Genomic DNA, 27363 nt, shown 5'->3' with positions numbered 1-27363 from the left:
TTTACCTTAATTGAATGTAGTGTTGCTGGAAGGTAGTAAGTAATGTTGAGTAATGTATGTGCTTCAAAGTTGATGTTTTTTTACACTATCATTAACATTTTGCTTTTCAAGCAGGAATAAGCGATGGGAAACAATGTTCTCAGTAATTAAAGAGGCAGGGCGGCGTTTCTGTTTTTTGGTTTGTGACATCCTTTACGGGAAACGCAGGCGCAAGGCTGCTCACAGCGCTTGGTCACGTGTCGCACCAGAACCGTTTTCAGAACCGAAACTTAGAAATTGCTTACGGTTCCGGTTCTTTAAAAAAAACAGCACCGGTTCTGAATAAGAACCGGTTATCGGTTCCCAACCCTAGTTATTATCTACTCAAAAAACTCAAAAAACTAATGCCAAATGTTAATATGCCCAAATGAGATTTGAGAGCTACACAGAAAAGGTCCCTTTTTGGTCCCTTTCTCTCTGAACTTTTCCTTTAAGTCTCACCCAAGAACTGTCAGGGAAGAACATGGAAATTTGCTTTGAAAACAATTACCGCAGCCCCTGGGCTTTGCACAGAAGCCAAGTATTATGTCAGTCTGTAACTATAGCTTACTTTGACTTACCGTTTGGAGTGCCAGTGAAAGTCAAAGAATTTAACGTCAAGCATTCAGCTGTCACCTGCACTGTAATTAAGTACACCCTGCTGCAATTGCCCTAGTGGGAACATCAGCCATTACCTCACTAATGTTTTTCCTGCATGTTTCCCAAGATTTTACAGTATGTCCTATCTAGTTTTCTCTCAATTCCAAAACCACAGACCAATTATTTCATTCCTAAAGCTACCTGTCACCCTTTTCCTATACTCCCCGGTCTCGTTTCAGCCACTTGGATGGTAGTTAAGATTGACTTTTAACAGGGAGTTACGTGAAAGGTTAGGGGGAATCATTCCTTCCTCTCCATGCCATACCATGTACATGACAACTCCCAATTCCTGATGACTGATTTAGTCAACTTTCTGACTGGGGTTTGATGGCATCTAGATCTCTTGGGAGGTGTGTGGCATGGGATTGTTTGACAACAGATGTGCCTTCCTCTCAGTAGAGAAGGTAACTCAATACTCCCATCTGCACTTCCCACACATTGGCTGCCCTGCATTCTGAACCCTTTGGAATCTTAAAGCACTCCCAGGGGTTGATTTAAGACGAAAATTGCTTGCTTTAGCAGTCATTAATTCGTACACCAAAGGTGTGAGCTTAAGAAGTGCATAAATATTTGAAACAGGCAACCTATCCCTGGACAACATCCCTTGGTTCTTGTAATACAGTTGAGTGATTTATATGAACTGTATTTCTAGGTCAGGTCCTTTGAGTTCTATGAGGACATTTCAAGAGTTTGCAACCAGAAAGACATGGATGACATGGATTTTTTCCACATTAGCTGTCTAGACCAACCAGTGAGATCCTACATCAGGGTTTATGAGGGTGATCTCACAATCCAGAAATAACTGTATTGTATCCCTCTTTCAACCACACCATCAGTCAAGTTTAACCCAACTAAGTTTACCAATCATTCCATCCTTCTACTGTCGCAGCCACAATGTTGCTTGTGGCTGTGATTCGATATTAAGAAGCACTTCAATGGTGAGGTCATAATAGCATATCATATCATACTAATTATGATGACATGCCATCTGGCTTTGCGTCACTCTTGGCTTATTCTGGAAGCTTAATTAACCCACTGACCAGGCCTCTGGGTGCGCTTGCCTTAAGCGTAACCGAGTGTATACAGTACTTCCATTCTGTAAACTCCAAATGCTTATTTTCCTTTTTTCAGGAATACAGACACCCTGTGTTTTCTATTACCATACCCGCTAATAGAGTCCATGTTTAAAGATGTTTATTATTGTAAAGGGATAACTTTAGATGCACTTCAATGCGTCATCGTGCCTACGGTCACGTTTAAGTAGTTCCTGCATGGCCCATTAATAAAAATGATTGAGTGAGTCTCAAAACCTTTAGGACATATGGTACATTACTCCCGTCCGAGACATCTATATTGAATCATGATGTTACGTAGCATGTTTTTCCGTTTTCTATTATTGCCTACAGATTATTGGCTCCAGCGGCTACTTGTTTTACAGCCCCTAAGGGCAACATCCCAGAATCAGCATGGAATGAATCCAAGGGGTCATATTTTATTTATTACTGCAGCATTTGAGGATTGAATATGCTCTAACTTAAAGCTACACCTGTGTAGAAAGCCCAGCCTGTACTTAAATCTTTCCTGTATAATTGGCCAGAAAGCAAATAGCACAGGACCGTCTGCGATTTTTGGTCTGGATCATACCTTGCTGTCAGAATTGGGTGGATGATGTAAATGCATGCTAGTCTGCAACCACAGACATGTGCTCTCTCATTGTTTGCCAGCAGACTTGTGTAGGACCAATGTTTGATCACGAGTCTCCCAGAAATTGCTGAGAGCATGCATTGTGTTTCCAGTTAAAGTGTGTGAAGCTGGAAAGCATTTGTGTTGAATCCACTGTCACACTCACTTAAGTGTAGACTGAATGCAGGTCTGGTAGAATCATTAGACTCGCTGTTCTGGGAGACCTGTTTTTGGGTGCAATGCTTTAGAGGCACAAGAGAGCGATAAGAGCTCTCCCTGACTATTTTAAACACATGCTTGTGTAATGTTTGCTTGACACACTCCTAAATGTTAATGTTAGTGGCTTCTCGACACCTTTTTTCTGAGGTTCACCTATCATGTCCCTGTTAAACAAGAATTATCTAACCTAAGGTGGTTTGCTGGTCTTAGCTGATTTAAGCTGGTCTGATCAAGTCCCAAAAAGCATTTAATACATTCAAACCAGCAAAGCAGACCAACTTTACCAGGCTGGGAAACAAGCTAAGCTGGCAAACCTTCTTAAGGTGTTTTTTAAATAGTCTTCAAAGTTCTTGTAATGGTGCAAAACTATGAAGAAAATAGATCATTCAATGTTGATTCCAGTAGTTTGATGTTAACATGTTGCTAAGCTAAAAACAAAATACTTTAAGCAAAAAAACATAATCCACACAAATATGGTCATATGGTCCAATATTTAGCTCATTTTATCAATACTTAATCATACTTACAATGTGCTGAATGAAATCGACCAACCCGATCTCAAGGCAATTCGTATATTTTACGAGGTGGCACATTTGTAGGAATTCATATGAATGACCACCCCTAACCCTGCCCCTAAACCTGCCCCTGACAGAAATCGTACAAAATTATGAGTATGAGTGAGGTCGTATGAATTTGTACGAATTAACCACCTTGTAAAATATGTACGAATTGGTCTTGAGATAGCATTGAATCGACCCATTTCTCTTGACTCGTGCCATCTTGAATGAATACTTTCAATAAGCTTGTTGTTGCTGTTTCAGAATTCAGTTTAAATAAGGTATCCTATAAGATAGCATAATGTTCCCTATATATGGAACAAGCTTTGTCTTGTGAGCATGTCTATGATGACTAAAAATACTACTGTAAGTAGGCAGCTCACTAGGTTTTGGAGCACTTTAGAGCATTTATTTCCTTTAGAGCACTTATTTCCTTCAGGAAACCCAAATCTTGTTTTATTTTACCATTTAATTTTAGTATATAAGATTCCGGCATAGAAAATGAATAAATTATACCAGGCCGTGACTTTTCTCAGGGCTTGTTCTGCTCATGAAAGCAGCTCTTTCGTCAGCATTTGCCACTGGTGAAACCACAAGCTCTTAACTGACATTTTAAATAGACTCCGGCAACCCTTGCCAATGTTTTCACAAGTGCACATATGTTTTTAGGCTTCTATTAGAACTATTTTGCATAGTTTTAGTTAAGTGGAAAATCCCTAGCTCCGAATACTTTAAAACCATCAAGGGTGTAAACCAACACCTCAGTGTTGTTTTCTAAAGGTGTGTTACTCCTGCAGACCTGCTCAGAGCCCCATTTTAAATCCAGAGAGCTATTTACAGTTTGAGCACTGAAGTTTACCGACTTGGAATGAACCCACAACTGACATCTGCGTTTTAATAATCAAGGGCTTTGTACTCTGGAATTGTGTTTAGCCACTATGTAATTAAACATTTCTGAATGGAACAGATGTGTAACGTCCTACAGCAGTTTCTTTTCATGGTAACAAAAGGATTGCTGCTTTACATTTAACACATGCGTAATTGTAAACCCTCTGCTCACAAATGCCATCCCACTTTATAGTACACCACTGTGTAAGTAAAGAATGTCGTGGGATGTTTATTTGGCCATGCTGTAAGACATTTTAAGCCCTGACCCCCTTGTCCAACTCTATACTGTGTGCTGAGATAATTAAGTTGATCCTCATAGTACATACATTTCTAAACCGGAGATATGTTTTCTCAACTCAGGAAACTTCAGCTTCGCTTAACAAATTTGCCAATTAAACCGAAATAACTGTGAGGTCTTGTTTCAGAGTCAGCGTAAACAAGCACATGACATGTTCAGCATTTCAAGCTTATTTGATTTACAGGACTCTGGGGAGATGCACAGAAAAGAGCTACATTTTTAAGGCAAGAATATTTTATATAACTTAGTATAGCTTTATTTATCCTTCCTTCCTGATTAGAGATGGAGTTTGAAACGCTTTGAGCAAACCAGGTGCATCTGAGATCATTTTGAGCTCAAACTTGCTTTGTAAGTTTGTTTTCTCTGTCACTTCATGGAAAAGATATTAAAATGTTTAAAAATGTAATTACATCTGGAATTTCATGATGAAGAGTAATGTCTTTTTTATTATTCACTGGATATCAGCCTCAGTCTGCTTAGTGCTTTTAAGCATCTGTTAAAAATCACACACTTTGCATCATCATGCAAACAAGGCTGCTTCAGGTTAACAAAGTTTACTTTGGCAAAGGGTTTTTTGAGAGAAAAGACATCCCCTCTTTCAAGCAAAAGTAAAATGTTTTTTAAATGAGACCTTATGGCTTTAAACTAACTCACTGAAATCAGTCGAATTTATAGCCTCAACATAAAGCACCACTAGAACAGATGATGCTTTTAATGAAGGAACCAGAAGGCCTTTCAGCCACAACAAAACCTGGTGGTTAGTGTGTTAAATGTTAATTTGCACTCTGAAATCGAAGACCAACAGAGCAGATCTGCTTTTTATAAACAGCAGAACGAAAACCAAATGCACTGCATGAAACAAATAATTCTCTTTCGGGCTTCTTAGTAAGTGTTTGCTTCAGATTTGCGAAGACATTGTATAGTAGGGTGACCATACGTGCCATTTTCCCAGGACGCGTCCTGGCCAGGATTTGTTTTGGCTTTGTTTTCCTGTTTTCATGCTTGCTGAAGCTAATGATCGAAAATTAGTTTGACCAATAACATGCAAGCATTGTACATAATGGACCAATCATGGCGTGTGAGAAGGTGGGATTTACGGTCAAAGCGATGCAATTACGCGTACATATTAGGTGTTTTCGACTTAAAAGCAGTGCGGCTCAGACCGATCAGTGTTTGACATCAAAGTACCTCGAGAGCGTTTCGAAAGCATAACCGTCTGTATGGTACTTTGATGTCATACACCGATCGGTCTGCACACGCAAACAAAGCCAAAACCTAGATATTTTAGGCAATATAGAAATCCTGGCCAGGACGCGTCCTGGGAAAATGGCACGTATGGTCACCCTATTGTATAGCTAACAAGAAACAGGCATTTTAAATGTGAGAAAATTTAAGTTATATCCTTAAAGAGATCTTCTCAGAGATCATTGAATTTCCTTGAATCATTATTAACATATGGATGCAATCAGTGAGGTATTGCTACAGTGACAAATAGCCTTGTGTAATGTGAGAAGTACTAAGTTACATTAGTACAAAATGTACCTCATAAAGGTTTCATAATTGATAGATAGCATATGTGAAAACAAAACAAAGCCAAAAACAATATCTGCCATCATATTTTGAACATCAAGCATTAGCTGAGAATATATATGTTCCTTATGTGACTTTGTCATCCCCTGGATCCAATGATTTTTGAACGTGAGCTCTGTGAAGCCTTCATTAGCATTAGCAAATTTATTTAGCATGATAAATAATGATTTGGGACATAAATTGTTGTATGAAACTGGTCTATATAAACATAAAAAGTACACATTTGCTTAATTTTTTTTTTTTTTTTTTTTTTACAACTTGAGTTTGTTTCCATGGACTTGAAGCTGAATAATGACCCACTTGTTGCGTTATTGCATCTAACCTACCCACAAACAACACTGGTGCATTGCAATCTTTGTTTACAGGCTTTATTGGTAATTTTGATAGTATGTATTGGATTGTAACATTGAATATGTGTTGAAAACAGTTGCCCTGCTATGTATTTTATTTTATTTTATTGAAAAAAAAATACATTTATTCTGCAAGGATGCATCAAATATGTAAGTTGTTCAAATATGACATCAAACTCATTAACAATGCTGCAAAATATTTCAATTTTAAATAAACACTTTCTTTTAATCAAAAATACTAAAAAATGTATGATGGCTTCCACAAAAATATTAAGCAGCAAAAACTGTATTTAAACACTGATACTACTACTACTACTACTACTACTAATAATAATAATAATAATAAAAACATTATTAATAATTTAGTACGAATCACTCTCACATTAAAAATGCTGAAATGCACAAATTCACAGTAATGCATTTAAATCATGTTTTTAATTTCTGCCTATTGTATTTTCCACTGCCAAATGTGTATGGTATATAACTAAAAATAATATCTAATAGATCATAAGGTATAGTGTTTGCTCATTAAAATAAATAAATAAATAAAATAAATAAAAGTAATGTCTTTATAGCTACTGTTTTGGTGCAGTACCCTGTATAAACACTAGGGGACACTGGCGTTGTTTGGTAAATTATTCACACAATCTTCCTTTTTCACATTAGGAAGCATTATATTGTTCAGTAAAGGTAAGGGAACTCTACAAGCCCTGAATGTTAACGACAATAATTATTATAATAGGTCTAACAATTACCTGTGTTTTACTTGAAGTAATGGTCTTATTTGTCTAGAATGAACTTGTGAAAGCAGGATGTTGCCTCTTCTTTATGTATCCATGTGATCTCAGCAGCTTTATGAAACCGTAGCAGTGAATCTGATTCAGGGTCAATGTGAAGCTTTGACAGCCAGACATAAAATGAACAAACACAGACGACCCACTGGGGAGACATTCACAGGCCACCGTGGTCATCTGAGACCGCTGAGCTCATCGACATATACAGTACGGCCTGCAGGAACAGACCAACTGAAAACACTTCAACTGTCTCGTGATTCAGACTAATACACAGCTAACAGGGAACATTCTCAGAACGTTCCGGCAATGTCCTTTCAAAGCTGAACAAGCGTTCTTCCAGTAACATTAGAACATTCGTTCAAATTGATCTGGTCTTTATGTTCTCGAAAAAAAACAAAAAAAACATTTTAGCTAGACGTTCATCTGACATTTAAAAAAAATTTACTACTTGTTTCGGAATGTTCAGAGAACATTCAAAAGTAACATTTCAAAAATGTTCATAATTTAGGGTGACCATACGTGCCATTTTCCCAGGACGCGTCCTGGTCAGGATTTGTTTTGGCTTTGTTTTCCTGTTTTCATGCTTGCTGAAGGTAATGATCGAAAAGTAGTTTGACCAATAACATGCAAGCATTGTACATAATGGACCAATCATGGCGTGTGAGAAGGTGGGATCTACGGTCAAAGCGATGCAATTACGCGTACATATTAGGTGTGTTCGACTTAAAAGCAGTGTGGCTCAGACCGATCAGTGTTTGACATCAAAGTACCTCGAGAGCGTTTCGAAAGCATAACCGTCTGTATGGTACTTTGATGTCATACACCGATCGGTCTGCACACGCAAACAAAGCCAAAACCTAGATATTTTAGGCAATATAGAAATCCTGGCCAGGACGCGTCCTGGGAAAATGGCACGTATGGTCACCCTATTGTATAGCTAACAAGAAACAGGCATTTTAAATGTGAGAAAATTTAAGTTATATCCTTAAAGAGATCTTCTCAGAGATCATTGAATTTCCTTGAATCATTATTAACATATGGATGCAATCAGTGAGGTATTGCTACAGTGACAAATAGCCTTGTGTAATGTGAGAAGTACTAAGTTACATTAGTACAAAATGTACCTCATAAAGGTTTCATAATTGATAGATAGCATATGTGAAAACAAAACAAAGCCAAAAACAATATCTGCCATCATATTTTGAACATCAAGCATTAGCTGAGAATATATATGTTCCTTATGTGACTTTGTCATCCCCTGGATCCAATGATTTTTGAACGTGAGCTCTGTGAAGCCTTCATTAGCATTAGCAAATTTATTTAGCATGATAAATAATGATTTGGGACATAAATTGTTGTATGAAACTGGTCTATATAAACATAAAAAGTACACATTTGCTTAATTTTTTTTTTTTTTTTTTTTTTACAACTTGAGTTTGTTTCCATGGACTTGAAGCTGAATAATGACCCACTTGTTGCGTTATTGCATCTAACCTACCCACAAACAACACTGGTGCATTGCAATCTTTGTTTACAGGCTTTATTGGTAATTTTGATAGTATGTATTGGATTGTAACATTGAATATGTCCTAGATTGTAAGTTACAACAAATGAAACCAATGGCTCTAAATGTAAAATTAAAGGATTAGTTCTAGAATAAATATTTCCTGATAATTTACTCACCCCCATGTCATCCAAGATGTTCATGGCTTTCTTTCTTCAGTCGCAAAGAAATGAAGGTTTTTGAGGAAAACATTCCAGGATTTTTCTCTATATGGAGAAAAATCCTGGAATGTTTTCCTCAAAAACCTTCATTTCTTTTCCACTGAAGAAAGGACATGAACATCAAGAAATTTTTATTCTGGAAGTGAACTAATCCTTTAAAGATTAATAGAGCATTGCATTGATGACTTATTTTTGTAGGCCAACCTGGAAGTTATCATCACTCTGGTTTCCTTGGCAAAAACCCAATAGGATTTTTCCATTGGCTTTTGGAATATTGCCGAAAATAAACTCTGCGACCAACAGAAGTTCATGATTCCTTTCACATTTTGTTCATCATGAAAATCTTAACAAATAAATGAAGCCTAAATACAATCAGCAGAAACTCTGACAGAAGTAAAAAGCTAAACGTAGGCCATAAAGAAACTACACCATGGTCGCATAACTTTCATAACTTTTTAGTCTTTATTTAAAAACATTTTTCTTTAAAGTCCGAGTTTGAATAGTTTGTAAGAGTGCAATTGTAAACACAATGTATGAAGGCATCTGCTAAATGTCTAAATGCATTGAAAAAATTATTTGGAAATTGGCTGTTTTGATCCTTTGCTACAGTCTAGCACAGTGGTCAGTGCAATTGTCTTTCTGCAATTGTTTTTGCAAGAGGAGTGTCAGATCCTGCCAGGTGTGACCTTTGACCTTTTCGCAACAATCCCAGATCAAACGTCGTGGATTCCTGGCAACTACAGCCTCGTGGCACCGGCTTGGGCTGCCTGACTGTGAGGTCACCACCCAGCAGGTTCAGCACCCCTGAACTACTTACTCACACAGTGTAATCAGAGATGACCTGTTGTGTTTCCACTACCCGCCTCGGACTTGGCCTTCCATTATCATGTCCTTCGCCTCTCATAAATACACGGCAGGCCAAACTTAACTTACGCCCTTTGATCTGACCCATTTCTGGCAGTGTAGAGGTCAGGAGAGCAGTTCTGTTTTCGTTATTTCTGCTGATTTTCCCATCTCTCTCAAAGCCGAATGGAAATCTGTAGTTGGAAATCACGTCTGATCTCCTGTGGTTTGTGTGGATTTTGCTTCTGCTTTCACTGAATGCAGCCAACATTGTGTAAAGGTCATGTAAATGCCTTGAACATTGTTTTTTTTTTATTATGGAAAGGGCAACAATTTAAGCAAAACTTGACAGAAACCTAGATTTATGCACGTTACCCAATTTTCTTGCAACATGATTGCTATTCAGTCAGGTAATTCAATATCTTTATGCTTTGATGCTAAAACTAGACAGTATTTTAAAAATCTCTTGTAAACCACATCTTGTATTGTTGGTTTTACGAGACGATTTTTGCACATAAACACCATTATTGACATTTAGCCAGCTTATTCAGTATCTTTTAATGTTTTGACATTAAAACTGGACAATAATTAAAAAATCCCTTGTTTTCGTTTTTTTTATAATGCAATGATTCTTAGCTTTTGATTCAGTTAGGAGTATATCTGAATGGTGTCTGGTTGGTTAGCTTCTGAAATAAAATATTTTTGAATTTCGGTTCTGGACATTTGAACACCTACTGTATGTAACAATATGATGTAACAGGCAAGGGAAGGTTTTTTCTTCACTGAATAAATTTTTAAATTGAAATAGATCTATACATTTTATGGTTAATTTTTGGTTAGCTGTTTTAGGAACTATGTTGTATTATACAGCCTATTATTTTGGTCTCAGAAAGACATCAGAAGATCAAAGTTTTTGGTGGTGTTTTCGTCATATGGTGCGCTACGCCATAATAACTATTGTATACCAAAACTAAATACAAAATTGCCTTTAGTTTGTACTTTACATCAGCTATTTACCTAGTAATGTGCAGTGTTTGGCTTAAGTTGTAGCTCAAATTTATGTGCAGTTGATTTGGTTTGTAAACCTCCTCGGTCAAAGTGTTATTAAATAAACCACATGTCATCAGTCATAAATCAGTATGTTTTCCAAATGGGTGTGAAAGCAGGCAAGAGATGTGGCTACATTGACGCTTCGACCTTCAAGATGTAAGTATTGTTCAGTAATCCTCTAGCAACCACCCAGAACACGCTAACAATGTACTAACAACCATTTCTGTTGCTGAGGTTTGTTTTTACTGAAATTTTGTTGTTTAGAATTTATTGCATGTTCATAACTTTAAATGATTCATTGATTTGATTGATCTTCCTCTTGGTCAGAAACTTTGCACAGTAACTAGAACTCGAAAACAAATGATCTTTCCAGCAGTACCTCCCTAAAATAAAAATAAAAAAACGAATTAATAACAGTCATCAGAGTTTAATAAAACAGTCATCCCATCTCAGAGGTCACCTCCCTGAATGCCCCCAAGAAAGCAATTTATTCCCATTTGTCGAAGTACAGCGGGTGTTTTCTTCAGTGGGGGACCGGGACGGGTCTCAGGGGGAGATGCTCTTGGCGGCTCCCGGGCTGAAGGGGGCTTCCACTTGGCACACTCGCCTCAGCGGCCTGCCAGCAGTGCTGCTAGCCAGGCTACGGTCAAAACTCAAGCACTCCATTACTCCAAAGATAACAGGCCTCTGCACCTCCTCCGCCGGTCTCCCTGGGTCAATTAACCTGCCTTATGCTGTGATCTGAAACGTGGAGCCACGCTTGGCGCACTTTGGATGCATTTAGTGTTGGCCCGTGCAAACGTTGCCATAAACCAACAAACAAATAGGTTTTCCAAACCTCATAACACTAAACTAAGATGCATAATGGATTATTGTTATACTAAGGCCTTCTAGATGTTTCAGTTGTTTCATTAGTATTTACTTGTTAAAATATACTAATATACAGCTCAACATGAATTAACAAACATTAAAGGCCGGGACACACCAAGTCGATGGTCGGCCGTTGGCCAACGTCGGGCTGACGGCGAGCGACGGTCGGGCTAGTTTGTTTGGTGTGTTCCACTCGTCGGGCTCACGTCGGCGGCAGTTTGCCCGATTCAACATGTTGAATCAGCGTCGGGGCCATTGGCACGAGTGAGAGCTCTAATTGGATGTTCAGTTTAGCGAACGAGTCAGTGCCCGAGAATTAAAGCGAAAGTGATGAAAACAAGCACGTAAATGAAGGCGGTACAGACAGAAGGCTGTTTAAATGTTACGTGATCTTTCCCAATCATTCTAATACGCGAATGTTTTCATAACAACATGAGCCGCTTAAAATGATTAAAGTTATCAACGTTACTGATATTCAAAATGGTAAGCAAGCCCTGCTTTGTTTATGTTTCGTATATCTGCGTTTATCTCGTATATCTTTGTTTCGGTTGCTCCTTTTGAATGATGAATATATTATATTATTATAGCTGCTGATATAGACAGTTAACTACTCTCACGCATGCGCAGAACGCACGTGTTAGTTTGCCGTCGGCTGTAGTCTGTGCGGTGTGTTCGAGCGCAGCTTTTTGGTCCGACGCTGCCGACGTGAGGCGACAACACCGTCGGCTTTCGTCGCCGCTAGTTCTTTGAAGTCGGCTTGGTGTGTCCCGGCCTTAACAGGTCAAGCTACCTATTCCATCTATATGTAAGTTTTTGGTTGGTGCCAGTAGCCTTGTGGGCAGCACATGGTGCCGCTGCGCTTCGGGCATCCCGAGTTCTCTCTCTCTCTCCAACTTTGCTTTATCTCATTAGTTTTCTATTCATCAGATGAGCATAGACAAATTAATTTTAACGCTAACTTTTAAACCATTAAAGACAGACCTACTGTGAGCTATTGATGTAGATTTGATGTTAGATGCTTATGTTGAAGCCATCAGCCTGCATTATATAAACACATTTTTAAAATAATTATTTTCAACAGTGGATTTCCAGCTTAAAAAAACAAACAAACTACATTACCCATAATTCAGCAGAGATATGTCCATCAATCAGGAAATCGCGACAATTAAATTGTGCCAGAAAACTGTGAATGGCATAGTCGTACACTCACTTAAATATGTGTATGTATGTATATTTTGCAATAAATATATTTTTAACATTTTAAAATTTTCCTGTTGTAATTTGAATATGTCATATGCAATGCTTCATGGGATTGTAGTCCTTCTTCCATGAAAGCCGTTAAGTACACAGTGCTGTATCTTTTTGTCCAATTTTCAGAAACTTTATTTGGTTCAAATCGATTTGTAATGTTGCGATTCACCTAGCTGGTTGGTTCCTTATAGAAAAAAAATGAATGGGAAAAATACTTCCAGAACTTAAGCCGCTAAAAAAGCAGTGTTGCACTCTATTAAACATCAGATCTGTTCTAATTGACTGTTATTGTGTCACTTCACACATAAGTTCCACATTCAGCACAGACAAGCAAATCACTTATCGCTGGAAACTTGCTGCATCGCGCTCACAATATTTGATGCGTGGGAAGTTGAATCAGGGCTTAACACTACAAACATCAATCAGACTTACTAAGCTTACTGACAGGATATTTATGTTGCTTTATGAAAATCTTCAAAGCAAGTAAAATAGGAATAACATTGACAACTGCCAAAACTTATTACAATTTTCTCTTGTCGAACAATAAAACATGAGAAAAATGTCCCTTAGACTTAGAAACCCCAATACCTGGGGTTTACTTTGAGTTTGCAATAAAACTTGTCAACTTGTCAATCACAGAGGGCAAATCATTCATCATTTGGCACTCAGATCCTCAGGGTTCCCAAAATTCACTGGGGCCTCTATGAGGGCTGCTCAGTAGCGTTCATACCTGACAGAGCCAATACAGTAGCCTTTGCTTAGTTTCCTACACTCAGTATAGAGCTACAGATACAGATGGGCATCTGCAACATGACAAAATACAGTGTGCAGACCTCCAGGGTGGAAAATCGAGGGTGCTGGTGCTTTCGTGGGAGAATGAAAGGCAGCATTGTGAAGGCACTGTGATACCAGTGTCTCCGTTATAAAGCTCTGCTGTATGTGAACAAAGTCCAGGCCTGCTTTAGATTTAACTCTTTAGTACAGCACCCCCATCCCACTCTGTTTCCAATCCATACGTTTAAACAGCGCACTAGCAGAACTGATATGCCTCACTGGAACAAGAGCTGTAAAGGGCTTTTTGACCTCTAGAGGAACTCATTCGTAAACCTCATCAGAAAAAAGTTCTTTGTGATGTATATTGGATACAACTTTAGCTCCATTCAGCTCGTAAAAAAGCACCATGAAGGGGGGTGAATGTAAGTTCACATCAGGCTCATATTTGAACAAGAGATAAATTAGGTTGTTTTTTTATCAAATGTTGCTCCCCCCGGCGGGGAGTCTGGTCATTAGGAGGCCAGCGTGAGTCCGGGAGCGATGATCCGAGGGGGCTGCCCTCTCTCAGGCCAAGGGCTATGCAGGAATGTGGAGGATGTGGAGGGAGGGCTGACTCACCCCTCCGCTCCGGGCCAAAAGATCCCACGGAGTGACATGAAAGATGAGGTGCTGGAACAGAAGATGTTGAGGACTATTAACTGTATGCATTTATCACATTTTTGGGCCGAATAGTCGTGGGGATAAAAACAAGTGAAAGCTGGATGATGTTTCAAGAGGATTTCAACTAAAGTTTTACGTCAAACCGTAAAACAAAACCGTCTCTCCTGATGCAGGAGGCAAGGGAAGGTTGGAAGATTTCGGAAAACGGCCTGCCATGAGTTATAGAGCTGTTACTATTTTTATGGGCTTTTTAAGCCTTTAATGGGATTGCAAGAAGTGGGGAAGTGAAAGGAAATGGTGGTACAGGTTTGGGAAAGGTAAGCCTGGAGACAAATGGAGGATTGAGCCGAGAAACTTCCAAGACAGGGGTGTCCAATCCTGCTTCTGAACGTCCTTCAGATTTTAGCTCCAACCAGCTCCAACATACTTTCTTAGAAGTTTCTAGTGAGTCTAAAGTCCTTGATTAGCTGGTTCAGGTGTGTTTAATTGGGGTTGGAGCTAAACTTTACAGAACAGTAGCTGCGTTTCCATTACAGATTTGCGCAAAACTTTTGCGATATTTTATAAATGTCAATAAAAAACTATTGCAAAATGATGCCGTTTCCATTAACTGATTTTATGCGACTAAAACGTCATTTTTTTCCTCTTGCGATAAGTGATGGCAGCACTACACAGCACACTAGCCGTTATTTTTTTATCAAAGGAAACTCACTTATATCACATTGCTCCCTTTCATTAACTTACACTGCTCCCTTACATTACTCACTTACACTGCTCACTTACATTACACTGCTCACTTACATCACATTACTCACTTATATTACATTGCTCCCTTACATTACACTGCTTACTTACATCACATTGCTCACTTGTATTACATTACACCTGTAGTTGTCCATGCGATGTCCGTCACGCTCTCGGGATGGAACAAAATGCAGGGGTAGCAGATTAAAGCGTTAGCTACTTCGCAGCCCGCTAGCCATTTTTTCCGCTCATACCACGTCCTCGAAAATCCCCGTTTTGAAAGAAAAAAAATCCCTCCCTTTCGCGCTTTGGTGGTGCGTCGCCCAATCGCCCTAATGGAGAAACCGCCCCTGCGTGTATCTATGTGAAGCAGCACGTAGAGATGCTTGTGAAACATGCCATGATGCGGCTGGTATAAACACAAGCATTCCATTGCAGATTTGTGATATATTCACTTTTTGAATTGCCTGAAAAACCACATCATGCGAGTGTAAAAACTTTTTGTGATGTACTTTTTTTGTGAAATTGACATGTTTCCATTGGGTGTATTTTCAATTCGTAATTTCCAATTTGCGTAATTTGAAGGGTAATGGAAATGCAGCTACTAGCCCTGCAGGAACAGGTTTGGACACCCCTGTGCTATGAGAAGGGGAATGCTAATGGATAGTTTTCCCAAATATTATGAATCTCTTTGGCTGGAGCATGTGAGCGACCCAGCAGGCCACAGCTGCGTCTGAAATCGCATACTGTCTTGAGTAGGTACTTTTTTGAATAAGTAATTACTCTGCGACTGCAAAAATCTTATGTTCTGTAACTTCTGTATAGTATGAATATGTTTAGTATCTGGATTTACTACATTCACCATGTTGTCGTTGTCACGTGACCTACCAGCATCAGTTGAGTCATGTCACTACCATTCATAAATCCTTTCCCATGGCCTCATGGGACAGTAAAGTGTCCATCGAATGTATACTTCAGAATGACGCCAGAAGGAGTATATCATCTGGGTACTTTTTACATATGCTTTTATGGCTACTGTGAATTCGGACATACTTCTTTTGTCACATAATGTTTTTCTCCTGCTCTATAGTAGGGAAGTATACGATTTTGGATGCAGCCCACATCTCCAAAATTTGTAAAAAAACCTGTTAATTTTATTGAAGTTAAGTCTGAATGGCGGTTCACACCAAGACGGATGTTTGATGCAAAAATTCGGTGCAATAAATATTTTAACTTAAATGGACACCTTTTAATGTGACTCTTTAGACCGACATGAATATTTGTATGCCGTCAACGGGACTTTTTTTTTGCGGAGAGGTGTTATAATCTCTTGTCTAGCATACTGCTAATAAAGCTAGTGTTACCAAGAAAAAACAAACAAATTTAAATGAAAAAGTGATTAAACAGTTGCGTTTCAAAGAGTCTGAGATGTTATTGTCTGATGGTTTTCTTTTAGACACAACAGAATTATTGTTTACCAAACAGAAAGGTTAACAGTTTAGTCCTGACCTTTAATCTTACTTCTAATCTTTTGATTTCCCCTCTAATTATGTACAAACGAATCAACTACAGTCGAACACCTCATCTAAACAAGGAATGACCAAAGAAACCATTTGAAAACCAAACCCCACATACACAGACTTCCATTCAGCGGTAGCATACAGTAGCTGGATTATTGTAGACCTATTTTTACTTTTTCCAGCTATCCCATGTCTTTGCACTAATGAAAGAGGCTGTCTGTTCCATCCTGCTTTAAAGACATTCCTCAGACATTACCTTATTAAACCAACATGTGCGTTGAGTGGGTGTGGCCCGGGCACAGAGAAAAGGGCTAGCGTGTTGGCACTAATGGAAGTGTGAGGAGGCCACGCCCCAAACGGATGACATCATCCACAGGATTCCCACAAGCCCAGGCTGTTTTCGCAGCACATGTCATACGTGCCCCACAGCCGCTTGGCTTTGAAGTGTAACTGCCATGAAGAAAGACAGGTCAACATGGGATACTTAGAATAAATAGGTTGTATTTTTATGGAGAAAATGGGTTTTTCCTGTTAGTTGAGATTTGTTAGTGGCAGAAAATGTGATCTGTTGGTGACTACTGTAACCTGATGTTTTGTGCCACAATAGCTCAGTTCAACATTTACGCTGACATTTATTTAGTCTGGGCAAAAATATCTGTCTGAAGATGATGTTACTATAGAGGAAAATTTGATCATACTAGTGGCACAGAAATCACATGTTGTCTTTAAAGTTTTAGGAAAGCTTGTATTTTGTTTTAAAGCAGCTATAGATTGTTAAAATAGATGCATGAATGAAAAGATCAGTCACATTCAGTATGTAAATAAATGCACAAAGGAAAACCAATCAAAACTTACTATGCAAATTTAACAAAGATGTCAATGCCATGGACGTTTTTTGAAGTAAACAGAATAAATGCATTGTGAACTTTTTAACTGGACAGTTTAAATTTGAAAATACAGGAAATACTGAAAAGAGGATTCTATACATTTCATAATGGTTTTACTAAAATAATGCATAATTATAAAGCAGCCTACTAAATATGAAACAGAACTTTACATTTATTCATTTAGCAGACAGTTTTATCCAAATTGACTTAAAAATGAGGACTACAACAAGCAATTCTTCCTACTTTGTTTATAAGATTCTTCGGAGTTTACATTATGGTTTACTAGGGGAAATATACGGTTTAAAATAGCTTTACTTGTTTTAAACAAATGTTTACACTTGAGGTTATGGTTTGTAAAACTGGACTTGCTTGACGTGACTCCCAGTGTTCCTTATTATCATTACTAGTGTAAGGTAACCATTGACCATTCTGAGTGAGCTGTGTGAAGAGAAGGATGGGTGCGGGGAAGGAAGGGGATGAGGAACCAATGCATATGCGAGAGAGGTTTTCCCGCATTTTCTCTCAGTGAGATGCGGAAACAGATGTCTGTATGTTAATGCACTGTGTGTGTATTGTCTGTCTCAGAAGATCAAAGTGTCTGAGGTTCTGTAATTCTTACACTAGTTTAAATTTGCTTGTTAAATTTACTAAAATCCAAACCCAAGTTTAAGATGGAAATTGGAAATTATTGGAAGTTAAGTGTAAAAAACAGACACCGCTATCTAAAATAACCCCACTTGTAAACACACTGGATTTAACATAGGGAGTTTAGTGCATTTGCACAGATTCTTGTGGTTTCTCTATTGCTTAGTGTTGAGTGAAACCAGGGCAGTTTTCAGCTTGAAGTCAATATCACTGCTTCAGTCAATATACAGTGCACTGGATTTATTAGTTACAGATTGAAGTGGTCCGTTTGAATATTTGTTAAATATTAGCTTATCCTTAGATTACACATTAAATAATAAGTCTTTGTTTGCTACATGATGGACAAGATTAAGCTTATTGATACAAACAAAAAAAGTGCTCAGTAAAGGCTTAATAAACATATTTTCCCATGAATATGTTACATTATTATTACTTTATTAGCTTAAATTGATTGCGATTTCCCCATTTGTAAGTCACTGGATGAATGCAGCATCTAAATGAATAAATACATTTAATAGACTTTAGTGTAGTTTGCTTAATCCAAGAAAAGCACATTAATAGATGCTTTCTTTCCTTGTTAACACCTAAAAACATTGTTTAAAGCTCTGAATGTTTGTAGTTGATCTATAACAAACAACATGGTTTTCTCAGAACATAGAAAGCATCTACAGTCCCATCAACATGTTGTTGACATACTTTGCCTTCTTCAACTTAAAGGGGTCATATGATGCAATTTCAAGTTTTCCTTTCTCTTTGGATTGTTACAAGCTGTTCGTGAATAGATAAGTTCCCTAAAGTTGCAAAGGCTAAAGCAGGGATCCTCAAATGCGCCTGAGCTGGGCAAACCTAAAAAATACATTTTTGCTTACTGATTTAAGCACAGCTGTCTTTTTTTTTTTTATTGTCGAACTGCCATATGTTATCGAAATGGCACATCGTTTTTGACATTTCAGTCTTTTCCCTTTCCAGTAGATTGGAGGTGTACTTGCGTGACTTGAAAATAGCTGCCCTGGGGCATTGACACAATGACTGCAGAGTGAACCGACACGCTACAACAGGGACTTATGATAATACCAAGTTACTACTGTAGTAACAATAACTCTAGTAACTGTTGTATTTGGGGGGAATCTATGGCTATGACAGCAACACTTTATAAGGCAGTCTGTGTTTGTGGCAACAAACCAAAAATAAGGGTCAAAAGAGTTGAACCATTAATTGTTAAAAGGTTATTGGTCACACTTTATTTATTAAAGGGGTCATATGATACGATTTCAATTTTTCCTTTCTCTTTGGAGTGTTACAAGCTCTTGGTGCATAAAGAAGATTTGTAAAGTTGCAAAGACTAAAGTCTCAAACCCAAAGAGATATTCTTTATAAAAGTTAAGACTCGTCCACGCCCTCCTAAAATGGCTCGTTCTAACATGCCCCCACATGTCTAAGTCACTGTGTGGGAAGATTTGCATAACACCGCCCAAATGTTCACGCAAAGAAAGAAGGCGTAACTTTGATTCTCGCTGTAGTAATTCCCCGCACCTGCTGCAGCTCATCAAGCTCCCCTTTATCTGTGTTCACTCCACACACGCTCCTCGTCCGGTCTACCGTTCACTACCTTGAACCAAGCCTGACTCTCTTGATACTTACCTATGTGTTTCCTTACCTAAGACGTTCCAGTTTCTCCACCGCTCCAACTCTCCACTGCTCCACGTGATTCCTGCAAGCTAAGCCCTCTGAACATTGTCACTTTGTGCTACACTCACCTCTCGTCACCACCTGGTTCACTTCTTAGTCTCTGTCAATAAAAACCCTTGTTTGACCACTTACCTCTGTGTCTCCTAGCCTGTGTCTTGACAGTAGTATTGTTGCCGCCGCCGCCATGTCGTGGAGACTCTGTGTGTTTCGAAAGTGTAGCGAAACTACTTTGTTTGGTCTTCCAAAAGAGGACACGACTAGAAATCAGTGGTTAAGTTGTATTTACAACACTATTCCAGAACAGTTCAACCCAAATATTCAGATGTGTGCAGCGCATTTTACGGAGGACTGTTTATTTACCTGGGAGAGTAGCCTACAATGCCGGCTGTAGGTATGTTTTCATATTTAAAGAATTTGCCACTGATGATTCAAATGCGAGTTTTGAGCAGTGTAGAGTAGCGCTTGTAGTTTGTCGTCTCTCCGATCACAAATGCAGACATGGTTTTATGTTTACGCGGCGCGATACGCAACGCATAAAAAGACAGTATAAGTCATTATAATCAGTAATTATGTCCCCACTGGATGCAACAAATGCCTCGTTTATAATGGGTTTTATTGGTTTTGTCTCGTCGCGCCGGGACACGGCATCACAGTATGGTGAGGGCCGTAATATTTCTGTCACACGCTTGAGGCATTCGGCCAATCACAACGCACTGGATAGCTGGCCAATCAGAGCACACCTCGCTTTTCAGAACGATGAGCTTTGTAAAAATCAACGAGTTTCAGAAAGGCGGGGCATAGAGGAGAAAAACAATAATGTACAGTATGTGGAAAATAATGTGTTTTTTGAACCTTAAACCTCATAAACACATTTCATTACACCAAATACACAAAATAATGTTCTTTTTAGCAACGTCATATGACCCCTTTAAAAAAAAAAGCATAGGAAAATGGGGCTTGTCTTGGCTATGACTTTATCCCACGTCAAACGGGATGTTTTTCTTTTTTACAGCAAGTGAGTAAATGGTTTGTAAACTCTGGCTGGAGATGCAGGGGGAAAAAACTGTGGTGGTGTATATTAAAGAGCAGTTACGAGGGCCACAGGTGCTCTCTCTGGAAAATATTTACCCAAAAGGCACAAATGTTAGCTGAAGACTGTTTATGCTACTAGGAACAAACTACTAGTTGATGTCGTTTGAATTTGACTATTTTCAAAGTGTTGTGTGCTCTGTTTGTCTGTGGGGGTGTATCCGTTTGACATAAAATGAAGGGAAAATCGTTTTTACGCATGCAAAATTTTTGATGTAATGGGTTTGCTGAGAATATCTGGTAAAGCCAACATTGTGGATTTGTGTGTAAGTGTGTGTGAAATGAGCGTCTCAGCTGTAAAACCATCTGTTGAAGTAATTTAGAAGTGAACTAAAATATGTCTTCACAGGACTCGCTGGCAGCATGGCCAGTGAGACTCAGGTCTTTGTTTAGTAGTGTTGTTACGTTCGTGAACGAATCGTTCTTTTTGAACGAATCTTTTTGGTGAACGAATCGTTCTCGTTCACGTAATCCATTGCCTCATATTTCTCGTTCACTGAAATTTAAGACATAACACATAAGACACTCTTTTTCGCCACCTGCTGGCGTATTTATGTAATATGAAGAAATGGTCACTGAACGAATCAGTGAACGAATCTGAACGAATCATTTTGGTGAACGAACTGAAAATGAACGAATCTCTTGAAAGAATCAAAATTTCCATCACTATTGTTTAGACATTATATTCAGCCATGCTAATTAAGCCAAAGTCTACAACAAAAGGCCACAAATCATTACTGAGGTTAGCTTAGGTATTATGTTATAGGTTATATGTTAGGTTAGGTTCTATGTTATGTTATAGGTTATATGTTAGGTTAGGTTCTATGTTATGTTATGGGTTATATGTTAGGTTAGGTTATGTTACTGTAGGTTGGATGTTAGCTTATGTTAGGTTAGCTTATGTTATGTTAGGTTGCATGTTATGTTAGGTTATATGTTAAGTTATGTTATGTTACTGTAGGTTGGATGTTGGTCTAGGTCAGCTTTGTTATAGGTTATATGTTAGTTACTGTTACTGGTTGGATGTTAGGTTATGTTATACTGTGTCAGGTTATACCAACAGAACGTGGCATAACATGACAACATGGCATTTCATAAAATAACATAACATATACCAGCGGAATAACCTTGTAATATGTACCTAATTTGCAGTTAAATGTGTAAAATGTGCACAATAACACTCATCAGAAAAGTCTTTAAATGTGTGCACGGCACACATGTCCACAAGGCCTGAAGGAACTTGACTACTAACAGTTCTGGTTTAAAGGAGGTTATTACACTGCAAAGAAAACCAGCTGCTTCAAAATATTCATTTACCTAATATATGATGGTTGTAAACATTTTCAGCAGAGGCAAACATTATGAAGATTTCTGAGGCAACGATTTTATACAGGAACATAAAACACATAAATGCCGCTAAATTTGGTGGTTTTGAAGTCTCATAACTGTTGTGTTTTTGGTAAATAAAATTGAGAAAACGGTTGCTTGAGATGTGTGAATGTGAGCAGACAATGCACCCAGCCGGACTAAATCCCAGCTGCGTTTGAGCTTTTGTGTCTAGCTGGGCCGTTTTCCAGTCACCTCTTGTGAACTCTTTTGTCACTGTTCTGTGATGAGTACAGGATTTGTCAGGGCATGAGGATTTTTTGATACGCTACTGTAGCGCATGTGATAAACACGCCAGGTGACTGAACATAAAAGTTGGATTTGAGGGGCTTTGTCGTGCTTTGGCTTCAGCTCCTGGAATCTGACCTGCTTTAGAAGAAAATCGGACAGGTCAGCATTTGGACGGGATACAAAAATACCCCCTACTGTATATCCAATCAGGGTATTTGCGATCCATTCGCAGCTGGGACGCAAGGCTGTGTGGGTGTGTGTGGACGAGGGGGTGGTAGAAAGAAGACACAGGAATGCAGTCGACGCCAGTTTGCTCTTTGGCCTTTCAGAGGTAACCAAGCATATCCTCTTAAGCCTCCAGCCTCCCTGCTTCATTCCCTAACATAAAAGACCAAACCTTGGCCGAGTCGCAAAAGACAAGGAAAAAAAAAAAGAGGCGGATGATTCAGGATCATCTTTTGCACTGTGCAGTGGTCCATCTATGGTTGTATCTGGAGACAGAAGCTGCAAATAACGGTTTCAAAGGGCTTTTTTTTTTTTTTTTGTAGCGATGCAATAGAAAAAGAACCTTTCAGGGAACAATTTTTGCTTAGTGTGAAGAATATTTCATTCTAAAAAAAAAAAATTTAATTATAAAGAACCTTTTCTACAGTGTACAGGTTCCATGGATGTTCTTCATGGTTCTATGGAGGTTCTTCATGTCTTTGAAAGCTTGTAAAACTTTCTTCTTATGAACACAAAAGATATTTGTGACACTGGACCACAAAACCAGTCATAAGTAGCACATGTATATATGTAGCAATAGCCAACAATACATTATATGGGTAAAAATTTATATTTTTCTTTTATGCCAAAAATCATTAGGATATTAAGTAGAGATCATGTTCCATGAAGATATTTTGTAAATTTCCTACCGTAAATATATCAAAACTTAATTTTTGATTAGTAATATGCATTGCTAAGGACTTCATTTGGACAATTTTAAAGGCGATTTTCTCAATATTTAGATTTTTTTGCACCCTCAGATTCCAGATTTTTAAATAGTTGTATCTTGGCCAAATATTGTCCTATCATAGCAAACCAGATCCAAAAATCCAAGATCTGCAGAACAGATTGAGGTCTGCAATTCATAAAGGCCGAAAAATAACAGCTGACGGCTTCCGTGAACTTGTTTTGACATTTTTTCCCCTCCAGTGATAAAGCAGAATTCATTGGAATTATGATTTAAACAGTCTCTGGTTTATTTATTCAAATTTGTAATCCCTTTCAGAGGCCAAAAGGAGCTTCCCTGCTGAAGAGACCAGTTCAGACCAGAATGAATTTCTATGCTTGTCCAAATTGGCTATACTGTGTTCTTCAACACATTTTTTTTTTCAGCAATTCTGATAATGATTTGTTTAAAGATAGTATTACACACATGGGCTGGTAATTTTCTTTCATATAATTACATTTATGTTACTTGATCTCGCGATTACAACTTTATTTGACATTCTTCCAATGTAATTTCTCAATATTTGGGCTGTAAAACTCAAAAATGTGTTAAGAGAGGGCCTCCAAAGTTAATTTTTCAATGTTTTTGTTCTGTTTCTCTTCAAAAAAGCTCGGGCAACTGGACAAAGCTGCATCTGCTGCTCATACGTATTTCCAGGCCAACCCTGAGCATGTGGAGATGGGAGAGGACCTGGAGCAGTACAAAGCCCAGAAAGGTGTAAAAGAGGAAGACTTTATTGACCGGGAATCCCGCCCACACCAGGTGAGTGACTGCCGACCCCAATTACGGCACTTTGCAATGCTGCTTGAACCTTCACGAACACCCTACAAAGCCAGAACAAGAAGTTCAGCATCATGAAGTGCGTCTTTCTATTTACAGAAAGCCTTCTTTGCTGGGGTGAAGCTCTACGACAAAGGCAACTACGAAGAGTCCGTGACTCTCTTTGAAGAGGCTCTGACTGAGTATTACCGTGCCGATGTGGAGTGTCGGGCCCTCTGTGAAGGACCACAGCACTTCGAGGAGCAGAAACATGTCTTGTACAAATACAACCTCTACGAGCTAATCTCAGGTACAGATGCTTTTGTACTCAGAGCTTTTCTGCTTCCTCCTAATGTGGTAAAGCTATCATCCGTGGTCTTGAGAAGTGTCTGGGAATTTTCCGTTCTCAAGTGGTTCTTTGGGACTTTCTATTGTGGATATCATGTTTCTGAGCTATTTGTGTTTCCAGAAATGGAGATCTTCCCGTTCTATGACCTCTATGCAAGTCATTTCTGAGTAAGCAAGAGATACAAATGTTTGACCTAAGTTTGAAATACAATCTGTTATTGTTGTGTCTTGACAGGCAGTTCATGATAGTACAACAATGAACAGCTTCAAAGAGTGTGACACATGGCTGCCCTATACAGTGTTTTGAACATAAAACTTACAATTTAAAAAGCTTTTTTGGATCAAAGCTGAATTCACTTTTATGATTTATTATTTATCAATACAGAAGCTGCTCGTTTTAACTTCAGCCTGTGAAGTTGCAGGGGGAAAACTAGCTTATGTCTGTTAAGCATTCATAACATGAGCCATGTTTTGTCTGGATTGCATTCCTGCTCAAAACCAGACTACCACACACAGTCCAACTGACCTCAGTTTGAAAAAAGATAACCATTTAATGCTAATATAAAGTGACTGTATATTTAATGTGTTTAGCTTTAATTTAATGTTTAGTTTTTCAGTGTTTATTATACACACCTGTGATCATACATCAAATGAATTCTATTTTAATTAGTGACAAGTATGTTGCTTGGTGATCACAAACAGTCAACATTAAGGGATCATTTGTACTCAGCTGGTCATTTTCTCAAAATAAACCCAAACAGAGTGATCATTTTGTATCATCCTCACAGATTCTAGTGACTTATTATTCAAAAGCACTATCTTTCAAAAGTTTGGGAACAGTAAGATATATTTTTAAAGAAATTGAATTTTTTTTTTCAGTAAGGATGCAATAAATTGATCAAAAGTGACAGTAAAGACATGTATAATGTAAATTTTCCGATAAATGCTGTTTTTATTTGAGCTTTTTTTTAAAGAATCCTGGAAAGAAATGTATCACGGTTCCCACAAAAATATTAATCAGCACAACTATTTTCAAAACTGATAATAATAAGTGTGCTCAGAAAATCAGCATATTAGAATGATTTCTGAAGGATCATGTGACACTGAAGACTGGAGTAATGATGCTGAAATTTCAGCTTTGATTACAGAAATAAATTACTTTTTAAAATATATTTAAATACAGTAGTCAACATTTGAAGTGGATCAAAACCTTTCATCAAAGTTGTCCTAAAACCAAAACAGTACCCGTTCTTGTCTTAGGACAACTTTGATGAACTTTTTTGATCCACTTTAAATGTTGACTACTGTAGAAAACAGCTATTTCAAACTAATAATATTTCACAATATTACTATTTTTACTGTATTTTTGATCAAATAAATACAGCACTGGTGTGCAAAGAGACTTCTTTCAAAACATTTAAAAAAAAAAAACCTAAAGACATTTCCAAAAGACACTAAGACATTTACCACATATATTCATTCATCATGTTCATAGTTGTTGATACAGATCTCACAATGCTGGTTAGTAGTTTTTAGCTGCTTTCAGTTTAAGCTGTCACATTTTAGTAAAATTGCTGTAATAGTTGCATAATAGGCACTAAATTAAGCTAATATAACTAACTGACATCTTTTAACCATGTGGAAGTCCATAAAAGTCAAACAGGGAGTCGTAATTCACTAACACTTATGTCATAACATCCCCCTAACATTTGGCTTCCAAAACAATGCATGTCATTGAGCTGCCAAAATGGTTCTTAATTATTGCTGATTGCATTTTACTGATTAAGGAAGGATGTGAAAGACTGTTGCATGATTGACATCTGTTTATGGCCTAAATGTGAAGAATTGGCCGGTCGTGAGGGGACTTGTTCTTCACGGGAGTCGTCAGTGTTTCTGAAGATAGCTTCAGGGTTTTTTTTTGCATGATGGCATGTCTCAGAGTTCAGCAAGGAATCCCTGGAAAGTATTCAGAATGATGTCACTGACATTTTCTGTCCGTTGGGTGTGTTTGTGCACATTAAAGGATCTGAGAGCATACGTGTATGTATGTTTTTGTTAGAATATAGACATTGTTTAGGGATTGTGGGATTGGACACTTTTCGGTATGCAATGACATCAATCTCTGCTACAATTATGGACTCATTTTCTGCTGTATTAACAAAAGGTCTTTTAAAGCAGATGGGTTGGTCATCATCATGATTTTCATGGTTTCTAGGTTATTGTTATATTTACAAAAGAAGTCAAGAGCTAGTTATATGCCTTTGTGAATACATAAATAGACTAACAGAGAACAAATTCGACAAATAGCATCTCCATCCCATAATATGCCTGTTAAACCCTCTTTTGATAGCAGCTCTTACTCATCTTTTTAAGTTGTGAATCTGTTTGCACTTTCATGTGGGATCAATCTGCCTACTACCCATCCACCACATTATGAAACCCTTTAACCTCTTAAGACCCGAGAAAAGATTTTTAGGAAAAAAATAGTTTTTTTCATGTCTTTACATTGTTTAGAGCATACAAAAAAAAGAAAGAAAGATATTTCATTCATAAGTTATGCTATGTCCTCAGTAGAGGACATTGGGACTCAATAAAAAAAAAAAAAACATGAATGAACATGCATAGGCAAAAACAATAGATTTTTTAAATCACCAATACATTTTTAGTTTTCATGATTTTTTTTGACCAAACTTTGTATAAAGATAATTCTCAACTATGTTATAACAGAATGAATTGATATACATTTTTTCTTTATGCAAAATGTGTGTAAAATGGCCATAAATGGGTTTTCTCATTATATACAATGTATCTATAAACTAAATCTAATTTGCATATTAATGTGTT

General features: G+C 38.0%; 1 protein-coding gene across 1 annotated transcript in view; it reads left to right on the top strand.

The window, feature by feature from the left end:
- LOC107741542 (prolyl 3-hydroxylase 2) overlaps positions 1 to 27363 on the top strand; it is a 57648-nt gene that overhangs the window by 14890 nt on the left and 15395 nt on the right. Inside the window, exons 2-3 of the mRNA XM_016554296.1 lie at positions 24022 to 24174; positions 24292 to 24481. Coding sequence (XP_016409782.1) covers positions 24022 to 24174; positions 24292 to 24481 — 343 coding nt within the window. The remainder of the gene's footprint in view (positions 1 to 24021; positions 24175 to 24291; positions 24482 to 27363) is intronic.

The sequence above is a fragment of the Sinocyclocheilus rhinocerous genome, unplaced genomic scaffold, assembly GCF_001515625.1.
Source record: "Sinocyclocheilus rhinocerous isolate Xijiao unplaced genomic scaffold, SAMN03320098_v1.1 scaffold556, whole genome shotgun sequence".
Taxonomy (NCBI): Eukaryota; Metazoa; Chordata; class Actinopteri; order Cypriniformes; family Cyprinidae; genus Sinocyclocheilus; species Sinocyclocheilus rhinocerous.
Note: the sequence above shows the minus strand (reverse complement) of the source record. Positions and strands in the feature narration are given on the sequence as shown.